A 23,604-nucleotide genomic window follows, 5' to 3' on the forward strand; every position below is an offset into this window, starting at 1 on the left:
GTGAATCAGAGCCTACTTATATGTGAAACCCACAAAGGACCCCCTCAGCTTTCTCCAAGGGAGGAGGGAGTAAACCTAGTTCCTTGATATTTTCTTATAGGGCTGATTTCTCAATATTTTTTATCTTTATGGCTCTGGTGCCTTTCTGAATGTTCTATGTCCTTTTACTGTTTCAGCAGGTAATAAAGCCTGTGCCATTTTCCAATCATTACTTTTTTCAAAATTAGTTGAGCTCTTTGATCATGGACATTTATTATATTTGAGATGCAGCATCCCTGGAACTCCGAAGAGGGTAGCTACAGTCAATATTCTGTAGGCAGTAAACTTAACAGAGACATTGACAAAGACTCCAGCAGCAGAGCTATGGCTTTTTCCACTGCAAGGGAGTAACTCTGTTTTTTCTAAATGTGTATTTATTTATTTGTTTGTTTTTCATTGTAAAAATTTAAGATGTATAAGATGTTTTGAAATATAAATACACAGTAAAATGATTGCTACAGGTAAGCAATTTAACATGTACATCATCTCACATAGTTACCTTCTTTTTTGTGACAAGAGCACCTAAAATCTACTCCGTTAGAAAATTTCCAGTATACAATATTATTAACTATAGTCCCCATGCTGTACTTTAAATATCTAGATTTATTCATCCTACATAACTGTTTACTTTGTGCACTTTGGCCTACATTTCTCCATCCCCCTGTCCTGCCTGCACCTGATAATCACCATTCTAGTCTGTTTCTCTATATTCAACTCTTTTTTTTTCTTTTTTTAGATTCCATACATAAAGAGATCATGCAGTATTTTTCTTTCTATATGTTGCTTATATCACTTAATATAATGTCCTCTAGGTTCATCCATGGTGTTGTAGATGGCAGGATTGCCTTCTTTTTTAATGCTGAATTATAATCCTTTCTATGTGTGTGCGTATCACAATTTCCTTACCCATTCATTCTTCCACGGACACTCCAGTTGATTCCGTATCTTGCTTATTGTGAATAATGCTGCAGTGAACATGGGAGTGCAGATATCTCTATGAGGTACTGATTTCATTTCCTTTAGGTATATACCCAGAAGAGGGATTTCTGGGTCATATGGTAGTTCTATTTTTAATTATTTGAGGAACCTCCATACTGTTTTCCATAATGGCTGTACTAGTTTATAGTCCCATCAACAATGGATAATTGTTCCCTTTTCTCCACATCCTCACCAATATTTATCTTTTGACTCAAGAATAACCATCCTAACAAGTAGGAAGTGGTATCTCATGGTAGTTTTGATTTGCATTTCCCTGATGATTAGTTATGTTGAGCACCTTTTCACATACCTGTTGGCCATTTGTATGTCTTCTATGGAAAAATATCTATTCAGATACTTTGCTCAATTTTTAATCAGTTTTTTGCCCTTGAATTTTGCAAGTTCCTATGTATTTTGAATATTAACCCCTTATCAGATATATGGTTCACAGATATTTCCTCCCATTCTGTAAGTTACATTTTCATTTTTATTAAGATTTCAAAATTCTAGTTTATTTATTCTTTTTTGATATATCACTATGAGGAAACCATTCTTATTTTACTTAACATTATTAATCCAAAGAATCTAGTAATTTGAAATTACACTGAGGTTTTTAAATTTTTATTGATATATAATAAATGTACATATTTTGGGGATACATGTGATATTTTAATACATTCATATAATATGAAAAGACCAAATCAGGATATTAGGCTGTCCATCATCTTAAGTATTTATCTTTATGCTAGGAACATTCAAATTATTCTCTTCTAACTATTTTGAAATGTAAAATAAATTATTGTTAACTATAGTCACCCTATTGATGTATCCAACATGGGGTCTTATTTCTTCTATCTGTATATTTGTACCCATTAATCAACCTCTCTTCATCCCCCTCCACCCCTTTACCCTTCCCAGCCTCTCATAACCATCAATATGCTATCTTCATGAGATCCACTGTTTTAGCTCCAACCTATGAGTGAGAACCTGCAGTATTCCTCTTTCTGTGCTTGGTTTATTTCACTTAACACAATGACCTCCATTTCCATCCATCCTGCAGCAAAAGACAGAATTTCAATCTTTTTATGACTGAATAATATTCTACTGTGTATATATACCACATTTTCTTTATCCTTTCATCCATTTATAGCACTTAGTTTGATTTCATATTTTGGTTGCAAATAGTGCTGTGATAAACATGTAAGTGTAGGTATCTCTTTGATATATTGATTTCCTTTCTTTTGGATAAAACCCAGTAGTGGAATTGCTGCATCACTTGATGGTTCTATTTTTAGTTTATGAGGAACTTCCATAGAGTTTTGCATAGTGGCTGTACTAATTTACATTCCCACCAACAGTGTATGAGGGTTCTCCTTTCTCTTTTTATTTTTTATTTATTTATTTTTTTTGAGACAGAGTCTCACTTTGTCACCCGGGCTAGAGTGCTTCGTCAGCCTAGCTCACAGCAGCCTCAAACTCCTGGGCTCAAGTGATCCTCCTGCCTCATCCTCCCGAGTAGCTGGGACTACATGCGTGAGCCACCACACCCAGCCTGGGGGGTTCCCCTTTCTCCGTATCCTCACCATCATATATTATTCCTTGTCTTTTTAACAAAAGCAATTTGAAGTGCAGTGAGATGATATCTCATTGTGGTTTTGATTTGCATTTCCCTGAGGATTAGTGATATTGAGCATTGTGTCATCTACCTGTTGGCCATTTGTATGTTTTCTCTGGAGAGATGTCTATTCATATCTTTTGTCCCTTTTAAAATCAGATTATTTGGTTCTTTGCTATTGAATTGTTTGAGCTCCTTATGTATTCTGGTTGTTAATTCCTTATCAGATGGAGAGTTTGCAAATATTTTCTCCCATTCTGTGGACTGTCTGTTCACTTTGTTGATTGCTTCTTTTGCTGTGCAGAAGCTTTTTAGCTTGATTTAATCCCATTTGTCTATTTTTGCTTTGGTTGCCTGTGCTTTTGAGGTCTTACACAGAAAAACTGTGCCAAGACTAATGTCCTGGAGCATTACTTCTAGTCATTTTATAGTTCCCAGGTCTTAAATGTAAGTCTTTAATCCATTTTGATTTTATTTTTGTATATATTAAGAGATGGGGTCTAGTTTCATTCTTATGCATATAGTTATCCAGTTTTCCAAAAGCTGTTTGTTGAAAAGAGTGTCTTTTCCCCATTGTATGTTCTTGGTGCCTTTGTCAAAAATGAGTTTTGTGTAAATAGGTGGATTTATATCAGGTTTCCCTACTGTGTTCCATTGGTCTATGTGTCTGTTTTTATGCCAATACCATGCTGATTTAGTTACTATAGCTTTGTAGTATATTTTGAACTTAGGTAGTATGATGCCTTCAGTTTTGTTTTTTTGCTCAGGATTCCTTTAACTGTTAAGGCTCTTTCATGGTTCCATATAAATTTTAGGATTGTTTTTCTATTTCTGTGAACAATGTCATTAATATTTTGATTGGGATTGCATTGGTGTATATGTTGCTTTGACATATAAACAATATTAATTCTTCCAATCTATGAGCATGGAGTATCTTTCCATTTTTGGTGTCCTCTTCAATTTCTTTCATCAGTGTTTTATGGTTTTCTTTGTATAGATCTTTCACTTCTTTGGTTAAGTTAATCCCTAGGTATTTTATATTCTCTGTAGCTATTATAAGTGGGATTGCTTTCTTGATCTCTTTTTCAGATTGTTCACTATTGGTATATATAAATTCTACTGATTTTTGTGTGTTGATTTTGTACCTTGCAATTGTACTACATTTATCCGTTCTGAGAGTTTTATGCTAGAGTCTTTAGGGTTTTCTAAATATAAGACCATATTGTCTGTGAACAAGGATAATTTGACTTCTTCCTTTCCAATTTGGACACATTTTATCTAGTTGTCTTGTCTGATTGCTCTGGCCAGGAATTCCAGTATTATGTTGAATAAAAATGGTGAAAGTGGGCATTCTTGTCTTGTTCCAGATCTTAGAGGAAAGGTTTTCAATTTTTCCCCATTCATTATGTTAACTGTGGGTTTGTCATATATTTCCTTTAGTATTTTGAGGTATGTTCTTTCTATACACAGTTTGATGAGGCATTTTATAATAAAACGATGCTGAATTTTATCAAATGGTTTTTCAGCATTTATTGAAATGATTACATGGTTTTTGTTCTTGGTTCTGTTAATGTGATGTATCACATTTACTGAATTGCCTATGTTGAACCATTCTTACATCCCTGGGATGAATCTCACTTGATCGTGGGGAATGATCTTTTGAATGTGTTATTGAATTTGGTTTGCTAGTAATTTTTTGAGGATTTTTACATCTATCTTCATCAGTGATATTGGCCTGTAGTTTTCTTTTTGTAGTGATATCCTGTAGTATCAGGGTAATTCTGGCTTCATCAAATGAGTTTGGAAGTATTCCCTTCTCTTCAATTTTTCTGAAGAGTTTGAGTAGAATTGATATTAGTTTTTCTTTATATGATTAGTAGAAATTTGTAGTGAAGCCATCACGACCTGGGCTTTTCTTTGATGGGAGACTTTTTATTATGGCTTCAATCTCATTACTCATTACTGATTTGTTCAGGTTTCCTATTTCTTCATAGTTCAATCTTGATAAATTGTGTATTTCCAGGAATTTATCCCTTTCTGATAGGTTTTCCAATTTGTCAGTGAATAGTTGTTCATAATCGTCTCCAATGATTCTTTGTATTACTGTGGTCTCAGTTGTCATGTCTTCTTTTTCATTTCTGATTTATTTATTTGAGTCTTCTCCCTTTTTTATTAGTCTAGCTAAAGGTTTGTCAGTTTTGTTTATCTTTTAAAAAACCCAATTTTTCATTTCGTTGATCTTCTGTATTGTTTTGTTAGTCTCAATTGTGTTTATTTCTGCTCTGATCCTTATTATTTCTTTCCTTCTACTAATTTTGGGTTTGGTTTGTTCTTGCTTTTCTAGTTCTTTGATGTGCATCATTAGGTTGATTACTTGAAGGCCTTACTTTTTTGATGTAGGTGTTTATTACTATACATTTCCCTCTTAGTAGTGCTTTTGCTGTACCCCATAGATTTTGGTATGTTGTATCTCCATTTTCATTTGTTTCAAGACATTTTAAAATATCCTTTTTAATTTCTTCATTGACTCATTGGCTGTCCATGAGTATGTTGTTTAATTGCCATGTGTTTATGTAGTTTCTGAAGTTTCTCTTTTTATTGATTTCTATTTTTATTCCATTGTGGTCAGAAAAGACACTTGATATGATTTCTTCCATTTTGAATTTGTTCAGACCTGTTTTGTGGCATAAGATGTGGTCTATTCTGGAGAATATTCAATATGCTGATGAAAAAGAATGTGTATTCTGCAGCAATTGTGTGAAATGTCCTGTAAATGTCAGTTAGCCTATTAAGCCTAATGTGTAGTTTAACTCCAATGTTTCTTTGTTGATTTTCTGTCTAGATGATATGTCCATTACTGAGAGTGGGGTGTTCCAAGTCCCCTAGTATTATTGTATTGCAGTCTACCTCTCTCTTTAGATCTATTAATGTTTTATTTATACACTTGGAAGCTCCAGTGTTGGGTCTGTAGATATTTATAATTGTTTATCTTCTTGCAGAACTGAGCCTGTTATTATATAATGACCTTCTTTGTCTCTTTTTCCAGTCTTTGATTTGTAGTCCACTTTATCTGATATAAGTATAGTTACACCTGCTCTTTTTTGGCTTCTAGTTGCATGGAATATCTTTTTACACCCCTTCACTTTCAGACTGAAGAACTCCCTTTAGCATTTTTTGTAAGATGGTTGTGGTGGTGGTGAATGTTCTCAGCTTTTGTTTGTCTGGGAAAGACTTTATCTCTCCTTCATATTTGAAGGATAACTTTGCTGGATATAGTATTCTTGATTGGCAGTATTTTTCTTTCAGCAGCTTGAAAATGTCATCCCACTCCCTCCTGGCTTTTATGGTTTCTGTTGAGAAGTCTGTTGCCAGATGAATTGGAGCTCGTTAATATGTTATTTGCTTCTTTTCCCTTGCTCTTCTTAGGATATTTTCTTTGTCCTTAATCTTTGACAGTTTGATTATTATATGCCTTGGGTTAGTCTTATTTGGGTCAAATCTGTTTGGTTTACTCTGACTTTCCTGTACCTGGATATTTATCTGTTTCTCAAGTTTTGGAAAGTTTTCTGTTATTATTTCTTTCAATAAGTTTTCTCCCTCTTGCTCAACTTCCTCTTAAACACAAATAATTTTTAGATTTGGGAAATTGAGGTAATTTTCTATATCTTGTAGGCATCTGTGTTCCTTTTTATTTTTCTTTCTTTTTTCTCCTATGTGTATTTTTAAATAGCTTATCTTCAAGTTCACCAATTTTTCCTCTGCTTGATCCATTCTGCTGTTGAGAGGGTCTAATGAATTTTTCAGTTCAGCAAATGTATTTCTCAGTTTCACGATTTCTGGGTTTTGTATTATTTTAATCTCTTTGTTAAATTCTTCCAATAAGTTTCTGAATTTTCTGTGTTATCTTGGAGATCGCTAAAGTTTCTTAAAACTGCTATTTTGAATTCTTGGTCAGAGAAGTCACTTATTGCCATATTGTTAGGGTCAGTCACTGGTTCCTTGCTTTGTCCATTTATTTGGGCAGGTCATAGTTCCGTTTGCTCTTATTTCTTAAGGATGTATGGCTATGTCTTTACATTGAAGGATGAATTATTTATTCCAGTATTCTCTGTCTAACTTGTTTCAGTTTTTATTGGATATGTTTGCTTAGAGATTCTTTGTAATTTACCTGTTGAGTTTTTTCCATGCTAGGTCCCTGTGTCCTTTTTGGCACTAGGTGTCACCGTAAGTCCAGGTTTGGCTCAGCTCTAGTAAACAATGGTAGTGCTGCCTGTCCCAAATGGGGGAGGTTCCAAAGGTAATATCCTGGCAGTGTGGGAAGGCTGATAAAGGGTTCATTCTCAGAGGTCCTATGAAACATACCTCCTACAACATAGTGCTGCTGAACAGCCACTCTGAGTTGGTATCTTCTTTGGCCAAGTGAAAGAACAGGGTTTCCAGAGCTTAGAATGGTAGTCCCACCTCCCTGCTTTGTTTCTGGCTGTCCTTATGAATATTTTTCTCTTTAGACACTCCCATTGCTTTCCTTGGGTTGAAGAAGGGACAGTCTCCTACTGGTGAACCCAAGATGATGGGGAAGCTGGCTGTCTACTTCACTCTCACTTTTTCTAGTGTAGAAAACCTGAGCCTAGGGGACATTTTGCTGCATGCTTGGTGCCAGATAGATTGGGAGGAGGGGGTGTCAGGGATATGGAAGTCCAATTCTCTTACTGTCTGCTTGGATATTTTTCACTTCTCTGTGGCTCCAGGAACTGATTCATCCTCATAGTTGAGTTCTGGATATTGCTGGTGATAACGTCAGCACTGTGTATTTGGTTTTGGTTTTCTGAGGGGGAGAGTGAAGCCAGCTTTTTTATACACCACCGTTTTGGAACTTAAAGTGTCTAGTTTATTCTGCATTTTCATTGTGTTGATTATTTCTTTTGCTATGCACAAGCTTTTAGTTTGATGTAGCCCCACTTATTTATTTTTGTGGTTTTTTTGCCTGTGCTTTTTGGTGTCCTATTCAGAAAATCATTGCCAAGACATATGTCAAGGAGCTTTTTACATATGTTTTCTTCTAGAAGTTTTAGGGTTTCAGGTCTTAGATACAGGTCTTACATCCATTTTTGAGTTGATTTTTTTGTGTGTATGGTATGAAATAAGGGTCCAATTTCATTCTCTTATATGTGGATATCCAGTTTTCCCAGCACCATTTGTTAAGAGACTGTTAATACACAATGGAAAGCCCCATTGTGTATTAATGGCATCCTTGTCAAAGATTAGTTGACCATATATGCTGGGCTTTATTTCTGGGTTCTCTATATTGTTTCATTGCTCTATGTATCTGGTTTTATGCCAGTACCATACTGTTTTGATTACTATAGCTTTGTAATATAATTTTAAATCAGGAAGTGTGATGTCTCCAACTTTGTTTTTGTTTCTCAGGATTGCTTTGGCTATTTAGGATCTTTTGTGATTCCTTACAAATTTTATAATTGTATGTTTATTTCTGTGAAAAATGCTATTAGACTTTTGATAGGAATTGCATTAAATCTGTAGATTGCTTTGGATAGTGTGGACATTTTAACAATATTGATTCTTCCAATCCATGAATACACGGTATCTTTCCATTTATTTGTGGCATCTTCAGTTTCTTTTGTTATCATTTCCTAGTTTTCAGTGTATAGATCTTTGACTTCCTTGGTTAAATTTATGCCCTGTCCCTGCTTAGCAGTGCCAGCTTAGGGGATGGGATAATTTAGGCAAAATAAAAATCTCCTTACTGCCCTTTTTGTGTGGTTATTCTTGGGTGTTTTCTTCCACCGTATGGCTGTACCTTCCTAAGTGGATTCTTGAACTCTTCCAGAGTTACTTTTGCTCATAGATAGCTTCCAAATTGTCGCCTTTTCCAGGGGAAAGGAAGGCCAGGATATCCTGCTCTGACATGTTGGTAACATCACCTAGGAGTAACTCTTTTATCAATACCATTGACTGAATGATGATATTAGCTGGCTTGAGAGGTATTCTCATCCAAAAATACTTTAGGATAAATAGAAATATAGCCCAGTTGTTAGGAAAATTTACTCTGAAGAACTTATCAAGAAGGCATAAGAGGTTTATTTTCACATTGACTTAAATAAGCAACTTATAGTGATCTGCAGTTCTTATGTTGGGGTCCTCCCACAGAGAAGCCCAAGTTGAACTATGTAAAAATATATAGTATGATTGGTGAGATAACATCTTTCTTAATATTCTCCCATGAGGTTGCTATCATGGGTGTGTATTTGCCCAGGCTATAAGGGAAGTAAGTCACCTGAGCCCTGGATGGTAGCTATGAAATTTCTTTTACTTTTTTTTTAAGACTAGTCAAGTGCAGTAGTGAGGAGGGGAGAAAGTAGTAGAACAAGGAGTTCAATCTGTAACTGACTGTGAACAATCAAGTGAGATAACTCACTACCTTCAGACCAGCCAAAACTTCTTAACAGTCTAGGCTTAACCCTGGTAGAGAAGGTCAGAACTTTCCAGCTTAAAGCTGTCCCAGACTTTATAAGGAACTTCCCAGTTCCCCCTATTTTCTAGATAAACCTAAACTGATAGTAATCTGCCTTTCAATAATTCCCCTTCCTGAACCCACAAATTAGAGTCTTCAAAACAGTGATTGCCAAGAACATCTATTTTGTGATTATCTAACAGGAGCTGAACTCAGTTTTGGCTTTGATGTAAGTACCAACGTTGGCATCTATCAAATGTAATTACATGACCTCTATTCATTAGACTTAGTTCCTTTATTTCCTAGTAAAGAAGTTAAGGTCAGTTTCTTTCCTCCTTCTCACCCAACTCTTCCATCAGCCTGGTTTCAGAGATCAGTAGGGAGCTCCAGGTCATGATTAAGCCCCAGGGTACATGATAATTGTGCACAGCCTATTCCAGTTATTCTCTACCAGTGTACTATGACAAAAACATTTTAAAAGAATTTAGTGGTGAAAGAACTGAACTTTCCTTAACTAGCCAAACTGCTTTTAGCTTCAGTAATGAGACTGAAAATGAACTCTTTATTTTGATAATATTTATAGAGTATATACCAGGAGGGCTATTTTTATCAAGTAAAAAAACTTAATAATACAAAAATAAAAATTTGCTTTAGTTTGCTAATACAGTGTTATCTTGTTAACGATAACCAGGGCTTGGAGGAATTAATCTCCTTCACATCAAATGCTGGACACTTATCTAGAAAAATGTTGACTTCAGACACTAGCATATTAAGTGTTTTATATATAGCCTAAATTCTTATTCCTTTATTTGGATACAACTTTCTTTGTATGACACCCATTAATACTGCTTGAGGTAGAAGATCTTTCTGATTTATTTTCAGTTTGATGCTTTCTGCTACCATGACAAATAACCCATTAGAAAGAATAATAGAAGAAATAAACTAGTATTTATTGAGAGCATATTAGGGGAATGCAATTGGACCTATAAGGTATATTATAGAGTATAGTCTCTGTACTCAAAAGTCTTGCATTTATTTGGGTAGACTAGATGCATATATAAAACGTTGCCTAACAAAACACAATACAGGATATGTTATTTGCCAAATGAGTAGAACCATAAAGTTTGTACTATTGGATTTCAAAGGAAAGGGTGATTTCCAGTGGGCTGGGCTGGTCAGAAAAGGCTTCATAGAGGAGGTAGAATTTGGGCTTTTAAAAAATTAGATAGCATCTGGATTGGTGGCAAGGAATGAAGAGGCAGAAGGCACAAGAAATGTCACAGGTTGTACTGTACAAGACCCCAAGCTAAGTGAGGGAACACAAAGAAAGTAGCCTGGCTCTAGTAAATAGTTGGGCAGTAGAGGACTAGACGGAAACTCATTGCGATCAGAGACCTTATCACCTTCATTTCAGTATTCTATGCAACCCTAGCAAAATAGAGTTATGCATACAAAATTATTGTTAGATTAATTCAGCAGGTAAATTGGTATCAACTTGGGTAGGGCCTTACACACAAATTTCTTTAGAAGAAATTTATTCTATGGGCGATACAGACAGGGGTGTGATGAGAAGAAGATGTTGTTTCAGGCAGATGATGAAGTGATACTTCTATCTTAGCACACTTCCATCATATGCCAGAGATTGCTGTGATCCCTAGACTTTCTGAAAGGATTGGTGAGAGCCCTTCTCCTCATCACAACTCAGACTTTCTAAGTATATCCTGTATACAAGAGCTCTGGTTCAGAGATGAGAGGGCTTTCACATCAAGAGCTTTGTTGTTTAGAAGCCTCTCTGGGTAATATTCTGTGCAATCACCTCCCAGTCAGAGACAGCTATTGAATCTTGTTTGAAGAAAAAATTACTTTATCACTTAGTTCTTCAGGCCTGTGTTATTATGCCTGAGGAACTTTAAAACACTGCCACAGGACTTAGACAGGGTCCTAAGTTAAATTTGTGCTTTCTACCTCAAAAAATATACTTCTTGAGGGGTACCAAATTGCCCTTATTTATTTTCATGCATGGTGGCGATAGGTAGGGCCAACTATGAAAGAGTCCTTAGTCTCAGTCAATTCTTTACCAACTCTCTCTATATAGGAATTTAAGATACCTTTGCCTATACTGACATCTTACCAAACAAACCTTTTCATGAAATATGATTACATATTTAGGATGATTAAATAAGTGGATCTTTTTCAAAAAACCTTTTTGTCTCTTATTCCTACATATGACAGGCAGTATCACTGTGGGGTAGGATGTCTGGCTGGTTGATCAAGAATAAAATAGGCAAAGGAGGGAGAAGAGAGAAAAACTAATATCTGTTAAATTTATTTGGGGATATAGGACACATACATGAAAAATTGCCTAACAAAACACAATACAGGCCGGGCATGGTGGCTCACACCTATAATCCTAGCACTCTGGGAGGGAAGCTCAGGAATTCAAGATCAGCCTGAGCAAGAGTGAGACCCTGTCTCTACTAAAAATAGAAAAAATTAGCTGAGCGTGGTGGTGTATGCCTGTAATCCCAGCTACTTGGGAGGCTGGGGCAGGAGGATCGCTTGAGCCCAAGAGTTGGAGGTTGCTGTGAGCTAAGCTGATGCCACAGCACTCTAGCCTAGGCAACAGAACAAGACTCTGTTTCAAAAAATAAAAAACCCACAATACAGGATATGTTATTGGTCAAATGAATAGAACCATAAAGTTTGTGCTATGGAAATTCAAAGGAAAGAGTGATTTCCTATGGGCTGGGCTGGTCAGAGAAAAGACTTCACAGAGGAAGTAAAATTTGGGCCTTAAAAATTAGATAGCATCTGGATTGGTGGCAAGAAATGAAGAGGCAGAAGGTACAGGAAAAGTCATAGGTTGTAATGCACAAGACCACAAGCTAAGTGAGGGGGACATGAAGAAATTAACCTGGCTCCAGTAAAGAGTCTGGGCAGTAGGTGACTAGATGGAAACTCATTGAAATCAAAGACCTCATCACCTTCATTTCAATTTTCTCTGCAACCCTGGCAAAATAAGGCTGCATATAGAAAATGATTGTTAGATCGATTCAAAGGGTGCAACTAACATTTGTTGAATGCCTATTATGCATGAGGTGATTTATAGGCTTTGTAACATTTAATAGTCATAATCATTTTGTGGGTCATAAATATTAAATAAACCCATTTTATAGCTGAGGAAACTAAGCTCAGAGAAACCCAAAGTCGCACAGCTAGTAAGTGACAGATCCCAACTCCAAAGTCCAAACCCTTAGCCACTATACCACCCAGTATCTCTCTTTTGCTCCTGTTTCCTTTTCAATTTACAGACCTTTTTAAGGTCCATTTGAAAGCAAATTATCTCAGCTCCTGTGCCTCTATCACCAAAAATAGAAGGATGGGGAAACCTGGATAGAGCTCTGGCATGGGAAACATTTCCCAGTTCTGCCACTAGGTTCAATGTGTGGCTTTTGGAAAGTCCCTTTTCTCTGGACCTCAGTTTCAATTCCATGATTTCTAAGCTATCTTCACCTCTACGGTATGATACTTTATAATACCATCTGACACTTAGGGGTCAGATGTCAAACTGAATAACCACAACCTGATATCTTTTACCAAATGTTCCTTTTTTTCAGAAGTAATGCTATTACAAACTAGAGGCCAGTGTAAACTTACATTATTAATATACCTTCCACATTCCAGAACTGAATTTCTTTCTTGATGGGTTCTCTCTGTATATACCCAGTTGCTCCCTCTTACCACTTCTACTTAGCATTTTGGTCACTGGCCTATAAATAACCTATTCTCATACTTGTCATTTGCCTTTTCTTCAGAGTAGGAATCTTAGGTTTCATCCCTGAAAGCATCAAACACAATGCACTGGGCTAGGGAAGGGTTACTCCTTTGGGTAGCTTGGAATTTTCCAAATGACTTCTCCCCCATGTTTCTATTTATTTATTTTTTTTAACTGGGAATTCCCTCATCTTCTAATCCCCCATGTTTCTAGATAAGAAGGGAGGGAGTATCTATATCCTCAGCTCCTAGAAAGCTGGCCTCATTCAGTAATACGATGGATGTTTATTTTACTGCTTTACCTACATTGTCCAACCCTAAGCTCTAAATTGGTATGTGTTCCTGAAATAATGCAAGTCTCTAATCATTCAGTTCAATTTGGAAACCATTTCCTAGGGTACACTTCAAACAAGGTACCGCGGAGGGATATAAAGTTAAATACAAGGTGACCTCTGCCCTCAAGGAATTTGCAATTTCAGGAAAAGATAAGAAAAGCACATAAGTCTAACATGATACTTGATATGCTCATTGCCATAAAATGATGCTAATAATTACATACCTAATGTAGGGTTAGCCCTGTGCTAGGCACTGTGTGGTACATGTGTTAAGTATGTGATTGTTAGTGATGCTTAAATACTGAGTATATCAATAAAGGGGAAAAGTGTATGGGCTATACTAGTGAGAGTTTTGAGGGAGAGGCAGGACTTAGGCTAGATGTTGTTAGGATGGGTAACATCAAGATAGATGCTAGGAAGAAGGAAATAGCATTCCAGGTAAGAGGTTCAACATGAATGTGATAAGAACACTGAGGAAGCCATCCATTTTGAAGTACCAGGTAGGCACTGTGGGTTGTGGGCTATAGTCTTAGACAAGTAAAATGTAGCCAGATGGTACAGGGCTTTGTAGACTTGATATAATAGAAAATAACTATTAATTTTATGATCCTGAGTAATATATTGATATAATGCAAGGTAAATTTTAGAAAGACTACTCAGGAACTAGTATGCAGGATGGATTGGAATTTGGAGAGACAAGAACTGGAAAGAGTAGCAAAAAGCTGGGCATGTGTCACAATGGCTTCATGAGTGGTAGTAACGCTAGAAGTGGAGAGGAAGGATTAAAAAAAAGACATTTTAAATAACTGGAAATAATTCCACTGTCTAGAGAAAGGAAGTCATTTGTATAGAGATGGCAGTTAAATCCATAGAGGTAAAGGAGATAATCAAGGAAAGAATAAAACTAAGGAAAGGAGATAAAATGTAATCACCCAAGCAGTGTTGACATACATCCATGTGGACAAGGGAATGAATGATGAAATAGAAAGTCAGAGGATCAAGGACAGAACATTAGAGAACTCTCATAGTTTGGGGGAGTATCCCAAAAATACTGTGAATGAGAGAGTATTGCCCCTATTTTACAGATGAAAAAGCTGAGGCTGGGGAGGCAATGTGACTTATGTAAGGTCATACATACAGCAGTCACGACTCAACCTAAGTTCTTCCAGACTTCACTGTGTCCTTTTTTTTCCCTGTTCTTCCCAATCTCTGAGAACCAATGGCTAGAAAGATGTGTACATATACTGCCACAGTCACTTCACATAGTATCGAGGGTTTATGTGAGAACCTAGAATTTTAAAGGAAAGGAGGAGATCTAGGACAAGACGGGAAGAGAACAAGAGATTCACCAGCATACACTAAAAACTAAAATGACATCATTTTTGGTTCAAGTAGACATCTGTTGAATAATGGTGAAATTACTACTGCATAGGCAGCAAGAACAGGTAGGGTTGGGGAAAGCAACATAGGGGCAGATGGTAGAAGGAGAAGGTGAATTGACTTCCTAAATTCTGTATTTGTCTTCTATTATGAATAGCCTGATTTCTTGAGGTATCTGCATTTTTCAATTTAGTCCTCACGAAGTGAGCTATCTTTGCAGCCTTAGCTTAATCTAACCCTCAGAGTGCAACCATGAAGGGAGTTGATAATCGGGTTTTTCAGCTCAGGCCCCAGTGTCTGCAAGTACATGATTTTAATTCAAATAATTGCTTGGAATAAGTGTTCTGTGCCAAATAAGAGTGCAAGTTGCAGTAGAAAAAAGTAAAAGAAACCCACCTAGCAGAATACTAAAAGCCAATTTCTGGAAAGGCTCATTGCCAAACCACACCTATAAAATTCTAAGACAGCCTATCATCAGCAAGGAGTGGACAACTGAGCAAATTAGCGTCACTTCTCTCTAGCAGCAAGGCAAGGAAGTTCATTGCACTTCCAGAATTGTCTTTCACTCTTTGTCAATTGCCTTCTTGGTAGAAATGTTGGACAAGCGGTATGAGATGTATGCTTAAGCACTTGCTGCCTCTTTTTCTCTTTGTTTGACAAACACAAAGACAGAATTCTCAGAGCCACTTTTGTTTTTTGAGACAGAGTCTCGTTCTGTTGCATGGGCTAGAGTGCCGTGGCGTCAGCCTAGCTCACAGAAACCTCAACTCCTGGGCTCAAGTGATCCTCCTACCTCAGCCTCTTGAGTGGCTGGGACTACAGGCATGCACCACCATGCCTGGCTAATTTTTTCTATATATTTTCAGTTATCCAGCTAATTTCTTTCTATTTTTAGTAGAGACAGGGTCTCACTCTTGCTCAGGCTGGTTTCAAACTCCTTAGCTCAGACAATCCTCCCACCTTGGCCTCCTAGAGTGCTAGGATTATAGGCATGAGCCACCGTGCCCGGCCCATTATTACGTTATTATGCTGTGAGTATGAAAAAAGTGATTATCTGTACATTAAGCAAGCTGATTCAGAGTGTACTTTGCTCTCCCAAAAGGCTAGAGGTCAGAAACAAAAACATTTGTACCATAAATAATGTTGCTTGTTAATCCCAAAGCCTCTTATTTTCTAGATAATTCATTCCTTCTTAGAAACACACAAACACCTAAAGTACTGTAATAGCTATCTCAATTATGTCCAGTGGAATATCAGGAAGATAGGGTAATTTTGCAAGTAGCAAGACCCAAAACATTCCATTAAAGTCAGATAGTCTTGAGCTATTAATATTATCACAGCCACATACCAGCCAGTATTATAGATCAGATAATGCTGATAAATAAAATAATCTTAGTTCATAGTGTATCAGGCTGACTACTCTTGGAATGTGAATGTCTGGACTGGCTACAAATGCTTCTGTGTAACACACCAATCTTTAGAGGTTTGCAGATGTCTGCTGCTTCCAGTGATTGGACAGAAGGGAAAAATGAATGAACACCTACCCATATAAAGCACAGGGGCATTTGATCATCTTCACTTTTTAACCTTACAGATTATCCAGAAGGCTCATCATCTCTTGCTGTGGAAACGGAAACATAGCAGTTTTCACATTTCCTGCATCTCTCAGACAGGTTAGTATTCTGAGGGAGGCACATACAGTGCCACCTGAACTGCCAAGAAGCAGCCTTGGGAGCAGAACTAGAAAAGGAGTAAGTTCTCATCCTGGTGAACAAGATATTAAACTCTTCTTTCTTATATTGCACTCATAGCAGAAGTTCTATACATAATTTCCCTGTGCAGTGTACTGAAAAAGACACCCTTATTCCCTGCAAACTCACACTTGTGTCACTTGTGCTAAAAGACCCCAGGGGATCCAGAAACAGACAAACATCACATTCAGGTTATTTACTTTCCTACTGTGAATTTTAACCCTTGACCTGGTGCATTCCAGTTCTCTGAAATGGTATAGATTACAAATAGGTTCTTCTTGCCTGACTCCATTATGTGAGTTAATAATACCCACTAACAGGCAAAAAGCACCATCCCCACACTCCAACCCTCCTAAAATGGTACTAATTTGTTAATCAGTGGCAGACAGCTTTACAAATGGGATTCTCTTTGGCCTAGCGAAAAGCTAAACAACCTTCTCTTTGCAAAACTCAAAGGTAAATAAACCCAGTGTCATTCAGTATTACAAGGAGGATTTTAGTAACAGAAATACCAGGGAACTCAAAGCTCTGCTCTGATAAGACTTCTCATTCTTTTCCCACAAAAAAGCTAGCAATTATTTGGAAGCCTATCAGTCTGTGGTTCTCAGGTCTTCAGTTATTTCTCTTACAGAATTTCTACTGTATACAAGTACAGGTACTATATAAGACCTTGTATATGCCAGCCACTTAGCTTGACATAGGTTATCTTATTTAATCCTCACATCAACTCTGTGAGATGAATGTTATTATTCCCATTTTACTTATGAGAAAACTGAAGTGCAGAGAGGTTTAACTGGTAAGTGGCTAACCTAAGATTGTAACCCAGGTCTGTCCGACCTCAAAGCATGCTATTTCTATTATGGCAGTACATTTAAAAACCTTCACTTATAATCAATGATTAAAAAGAAGGAAGAATTAAATCTGTTTTCCTATCCAAAGTCCTGATGAAATGCTCGATGTTTAGGTAAGTCAACCTGTATGGTAGTAGTATCTAGATTTCAGTTAGCCATGGTGCTCATCTCTCTAATCTTCTTATTTTAGCATTTTGTTAAGGGTATTCTATAAAACACCAGTACTTGGACATGTCAGATATTTAAGGGAAAAGAAGTTCTCTGGTGAATAAATTTATGAAACCCTATATAAGCAAAATTACAGAGTTGTCTTTAGTGTAGGAATTCTTAGGACCTTTACTATGCTAATAACTCTTTTAACTTCTCAAAAGGAAACTGTAGGCCAGGCACAGTGGCTCACGCCTATAATCCTAGCACTCAGGGAGGCCAAGGCAGGAGGATCACTTGAGATCAGGAGTTTGAGACCAGCCTGAACAAGAGCAAGACCCTGTCTCTACTAAAAATAGAAAAAATTAGCTGGGCATGGTGGCTTGCACCTGTAGTCGCAGCTATTTGGGAGGCTGAGGCAGGAGGATCACTTGAGCCCAGGAGTTTGAGGTTGCAATGAGCTATGATGACACCACTATACTCTAGCCCGGGCAACAGAGAGATAACCTGTCTCACAAAAAAAAAAAAAAGGAGTTTGTAGTAGCCTCCTAAACTTATTTGACTATTGGATTCTTTCTTTTGTGCATATCATGGAACTTTGTCTTTAATGCAGTACTTATCAGGACTTTTAGTATGCTAAGAAACTTTGTGAATCCCCAAAAGTGGAAAAAGTTATTTCCCAAATTTATATGACCATGTTACCCTTTTTTAGGGCATCTTGAGTGATTATTGAACTATGAAATACATTTTTATATGCTTCCTGAGGTAAGCAAAATTCACTTTAAGCAATGCCTTTTCCAGGGTACTCTGTCTATGTAAATTAATAAAGTGGGCCGGGCGCGGTGGCTCACGCCTGTAATCCTAGCTCTGGGAGGCCGAGGCGGGTGGATCGCTCGAGGTCAGGAGTTCGAGACCAGCCTGAGCAAGAGTGAGACCCCGTCTCTACTAAAAATAGAAAGAAATTATCTGGCCAACTAAAAATATATATACAAAAAAATTAGCCGGGCATGGTGGCTCATGCCTGTAGTCCCAGCTACTCGGGAGGCTGAGGCAGGAGGATCGCTTAAGCCCAGGAGTCTGAGGTTGCTGTGAGCTAGGCTGATGCCACGGCACTCACTCTAGCCCGGGCAACAAAGTGAGACTCTGTCTCAAAAAATAAATAAATAAATAAATAAATAAATAAATAAATAAATAAATAAATAAATAAACTGATTAGTTTTGTGGGAGCAACAAAGTCATGTTTAGATAATAATAGAAAAGTATTTGGAAACACAGAAGGTAAGAGTGGCAGAAGCTTTTCTTTTTTGGTAAAATGGATATTTTATTCATTTGTACTTAAACCAGCCATACTGGTACTGATATCACCATGAAGCAGCCAAATACAAAACATCTGTCTACAAGTATGAGAGTAATGAACAAATTAGGGGTTGTAGTAAAACACAGAGCCAAAAGAGGTAGAGGAAATCAATGAAGTGTATTACAGCTTAACACTTTACCTGAACAATTGAGGTTTGTAATAAATGAAGCCTCCCAATCCTGGAAAATGGGGATAATCCGTGACTTATCTTTGTACTTTTTACTTCCTATTCTTGTGGTTACATTCTAAATATTAAAGATATCCAAACTATTATTATATCTACTTGTCTATATCCAGCGACATCATGTTGTCTGTAGCAGTCAAGATTACTGGAATTTCTTTGGTTAGACTCCAATTATACCCCACCCTCAAATCGACACAGTAGGCACAGTGAGAACCAGGGTATCATGGCAGAATACTTAGCTCTAAAACAAGAAAAATCCTACGAGGGGGGAAGGCAGATTCAGCCACTTCCCAGACTGAAATTGACTAATATATCCATCTACACACATCTTCAGGCTGCATGGTCATGGAGTAATTTAGGAATGAATCCATGGTTTGTGGGATACTAAAATACTTAGTGGTTTGTTATAGTACATTATGGCTTTCTCCAGTGGCTTCCAAGGCAGCTTCCAAATCACTAGCAAGAGAATTTTGCTGAAACAACATGCAAGACTACAGAGGTTCCTCTCCACAGTTATGGAAAGGATTTTTCCAGGCGTGGATGTACCAGGTCTGGCTAGTCCAGGAATAGTTGCTCCAAGACTGGTTGTTCCAGGTTGGGTTGCTCTAGGTCTTGTTGCTCCACATTAGAAGGTTTCTAGATGTGTTCATCAGTCATCCCTGGTGGTAGAAAGAGTAGAGGCCTGGGTATTCTGTAGGTATTGAGGCCTTCTGAGTCACACTGTTGCTATTCTTTGGCCAGTTGTTTTTCTGCCACCTCTTAGATTTCATGTTCTGGTTCTGGAACCAAGTCTCAACCTGTTTGTAGCAAAGTAAGGTTCAGGGTATTGGAACGTTCTTGCATCTTCTGGAGGCTGAGATATTTTTGTCTCTGAAATCTATCATTGTGTACATACAACTGGGTCAGAGAGAACACAGTTCTGCTCTTCTGTTTCTTGACCTGGACCTTATCTTTCTTCTTCACTACACTGTTCTCTGCAGAAGTGGGTAGTTTTACTTCGGGTAGTTTACTTTGTGTAGAGCAACTCAGCAGAAGACATTTGCAAGGATGGATAATTTTCTTCAGGCCCACAAATTACAGGCATTGATAAAGAGTCCCTAGAATCAGATGCTTCAGAGCAAGGCAGGCTTTGAGGACATGCTGAATCCATGCTCATGTTATTGAGAAGGAAGGGGAAAAATTAAAGAGCTGAACTGTGAAAAAAGGCCAAGGCTTTAAGACTTAAGTATCTAGATGGAAGATCTTAGAGAAATACAATCTACACATGTAAAAAGATCAAAAAGCAGGATGACGTGAGTCCTCTCCACAATAAGAGGAGGTAACCAACTCAATCCAGCAAAAAAGGGAGAAGCATTTTAAAACTTATCAAGATATGAAGAATTTTTTAAAATATATGTAGATAATTACTACAGTTGATATTTGTAAAGGCTCCAAACTGAAAACAACCTGGATGTCTATCAGTAGAATGGATGAATGTTATGTATGTCCAAATTATTAGATATCTTATACTTATTTTTCTTTATTTTCTTTTGAAAAGTTTTTTAAATTAAAATAAGGATAAAGAATAAAGTGAATACCCATGTGTTTACAACTTAGAATTAATAAATGCTAACATTTTTTCATTTTGTCTCAAATTTTTGTACATAAAAATGTATTGCCATAACTTTTACCCAAAACAATGCACTGATTCTAGATGATATTTTCTTCAAAATAAAAAGACAAACTTGGCAAATAAATATACAACATGGAAAATTTAATATCCTTAATTTACAAAGCTCTTGAAAATCAGTAAGCAAAAGAAAAACACAGCAGTTAGAAAATGGGCAAAGGATGTGAACAATGAACCAGATAAAAACTAAAATGAAAAATAAACATAAAAATTGTTCAACTTCACTGTAAAGAAATACAAATTAAAATAACCTAAAATATTTAATACTAATTTTTTTTCTATTAAATCAGCCAATTTTTACAATTTATAGTACCTAGTGTTGGCAGGAACATGTTGAAACAGATGTTCTCATACACTGCTGATGTGAGTTTAAATTCATAGATAATTTTTTGAGTGCAGTTTGGGAACATGTATAAAAACCTTAAAATACAATTTTATCTGGTAACTATTCCATTGTAGGAATATATTTTAGTGAAATAATCATAAATCTCCACAACTATTTATCATCACTTTAAGAGCAGAAAATTTGAAAGAAAACTAAATATCTAGCAGTAGAAAAGTGGTGAAATAAATTAGTACATCATTGTGATGAAATATTGTACAACTGTTAAAAATAATTATTTTGTAGAATAATTAATAGAGTTATGTGAAAAGGTATATGAGTGCAGTGTTTTTAATTTTTTTATTTTAGTATATTATGGGGGTAAAAATGTTTAGGTTACATATATTCTCTTTGATCCACCCAAGTCAGATCTTCGAGCGTGTCCATGCCCCAGATGGTGCGCACCACACCCATTAGGTGTGTATATACCCATCCCTTCCTCCCCCCTCCCACCTGCCCCAAACCCGACTATATGTGCACTTAAGTGTTGGTGAGTTAAGTCAGTTAATACCAATTTGATGGTGAGTACATATGGTGCTTGCTTTTCCATTCTTGTAATACTTCACTTAGTAAAATGGGACCCAGCACTATGCAGGATAATACAAGAGGTGCTAGTTCATCATTGTTTTTTGTGGCTGAGAACTCCATGGTATACATATACCACATTTTATTAATCCACTCATGTATTGATGGGCACTTGGGTTGTTTCCACATCTTTGCAATTGTTAATTGTGCTGGTATAAACATTCGAGTGCAGATGTCTTTTTAACAGAATGTCTTTTGTTCCTCTGGGTAGATGCCCAGTGCAGTTTAAATTTAAAAGTATATTTATCAGCTTTATTGAGATACAGTTCACACACCATGTAATTCGACCACATAAACCATACAATTCAGTGGTTTTTAGTATATTCACAGAGTTATGTAACCATCACCACAATCAATTTTAGAACATTTTCATTACTCCAGAAAGAAACCCCATAGCAGTCACTCCCCATTCCTCCTAGTCCCATTCCTAGGCGGTCACAATTTTATCCCTATAGATTTGCTTATTCTGGAAAGTTCTTATAAATGGAATCTTACAATATGTGGTCTTTGGAGAGAAAATATTTGCAAATCAAATATCTGACAAGATACTTGTATGCAGAATATATAAAGAACCGTTACAATTCAATAATTCTAAAAAACCAATTTTTTAAATGGGCAAAGGATCTGAATACATTTGAAGATACACAAATGACCAATAAACACATAAAAATGCTTGACATCATTAGCCATCAGGGAAGTTAATCAAAATCACAATGAAGTACTGCTTAGCATCCACTAGGATGGCTATAATCCAAAACACAGATAATAACAAGTATTGGCAAGGATGTGGAGAAATCAGAACCCTCATACATTGCTGGTGAGAATATGAAATGGTACAGTCACTTTGGAAAACAGTTTGGCAATTCCTCAAAATATTAAACATAGAATTACCAGATGACCCAGCAATTCTACTCCTAGGTATATACCCAAGAGAAATGAAAATATATGGCAACACAAAAGCTTGTACATGACTATATTCATAGCATTATTCGTAATAGCCCAAAGTGGAAACAACCCAAATGTCCATCTACTGGTGAATAGATAAATAAAATGTGGTAAGTCCATACAATGGAATACTATTTGGCAACAAAAAGATACATGTTACCACATGGATGAACCTTGAAAACATTATAAAGTTACATTTTTAATTTTAAACATTTAGATATTAGAGTATATCTACATATAGAAAAAAACACTGAAAAGAAGTATAACAAAAATATAAGTAAAGGCCAGGCACGGTGGCTCACGCCTGTAATCCTAGCACTCTGGGAGGCCAAGGCAGGCAGATCCTTTGAGCTCAGGAGTTCGAGACCACCCTGAGCAAATGCGAGACCCTCGTCTCTACTAAAAAAATGGAAAGAAATTATCTGGACAACTAAAAATATATAGAAAAAATTAGCCAGGCATGGTGGTACATGCCTGTAGTCCCAGCTACTAGGGAGGCTGAGGCAGAAGGATCGCTTTAGCCCAGGAGTTTGAGGTTGCTGTGAGGTAGGTTGATGCCACGGCACTCTAGCCCGGGCAACAGAGTGAGACTCTGTCTCAAAAAAAAAAAAAAAAAATATATATATATATATATATATAAGTAAAGACAAAGATTTTTACACGGGTAACCTCCTTCTCTATCCAGCCTAGACACTTACTTCAACCTCTCTTTTGCCAATGTTCTTATCTCACTAACTCTGTTGCCACCCTATCCAGTAAAATCTCAAATTCTAAATTCAATCCAAATGTCTGCCTTCTCTATTCCTGTACCCAGGCTGCTGAGAAATACTACAAAAATAATGCAATTGATTACAAATACTGATTACAACTGATTACAAATTTGTGATCTCCAGCCTCTACTGACCTGATATGTCTCCACTACTTACCTACTTACTTACTGGTGGTTCTTTTTTCCATTAACCACAGCTTTATACGTTCTTTCATATCACTCCTATCCCATATTATAATGAAAGTCCTAACATAAGCAATAAGGCTAGAAAAAGAAATAAAAGGCACTCCAATTAGAAAAAAAAATGAAATAAAACTATCCTTATTTGCAGATGACATTGTTACATATATGGATAACTCAAAGAATCTACA

General features: G+C 36.7%; 1 protein-coding gene and 1 pseudogene across 4 annotated transcripts in view; one reads left to right on the forward strand and one right to left on the reverse strand.

The window, feature by feature from the left end:
- The window catches only part of ZDHHC15 (zinc finger DHHC-type palmitoyltransferase 15), a 98,620-nt gene that overhangs the window by 68,568 nt on the left and 6,448 nt on the right, over positions 1–23,604 (forward strand). For 3 of the 4 annotated variants that reach the window (XM_045538106.1, XM_045538104.1, XM_045538107.1), the window contains one exon: positions 16,188–16,266. In XM_045538106.1, coding sequence (XP_045394062.1) covers positions 16,188–16,234 — 47 coding nt within the window. In that variant the 3' untranslated portion in view covers positions 16,235–16,266. Of the gene's footprint in view, positions 1–16,187; positions 16,329–23,604 lie in introns of those variants that run through there. The other variant, XM_045538105.1, reaches the window with a different exon arrangement.
- Positions 19,189–20,039, reverse strand: LOC123628222 (annotated as a pseudogene).

Source organism: Lemur catta, chromosome X, assembly GCF_020740605.2.
Source record: "Lemur catta isolate mLemCat1 chromosome X, mLemCat1.pri, whole genome shotgun sequence".
Taxonomy (NCBI): domain Eukaryota; kingdom Metazoa; phylum Chordata; class Mammalia; order Primates; family Lemuridae; genus Lemur; species Lemur catta.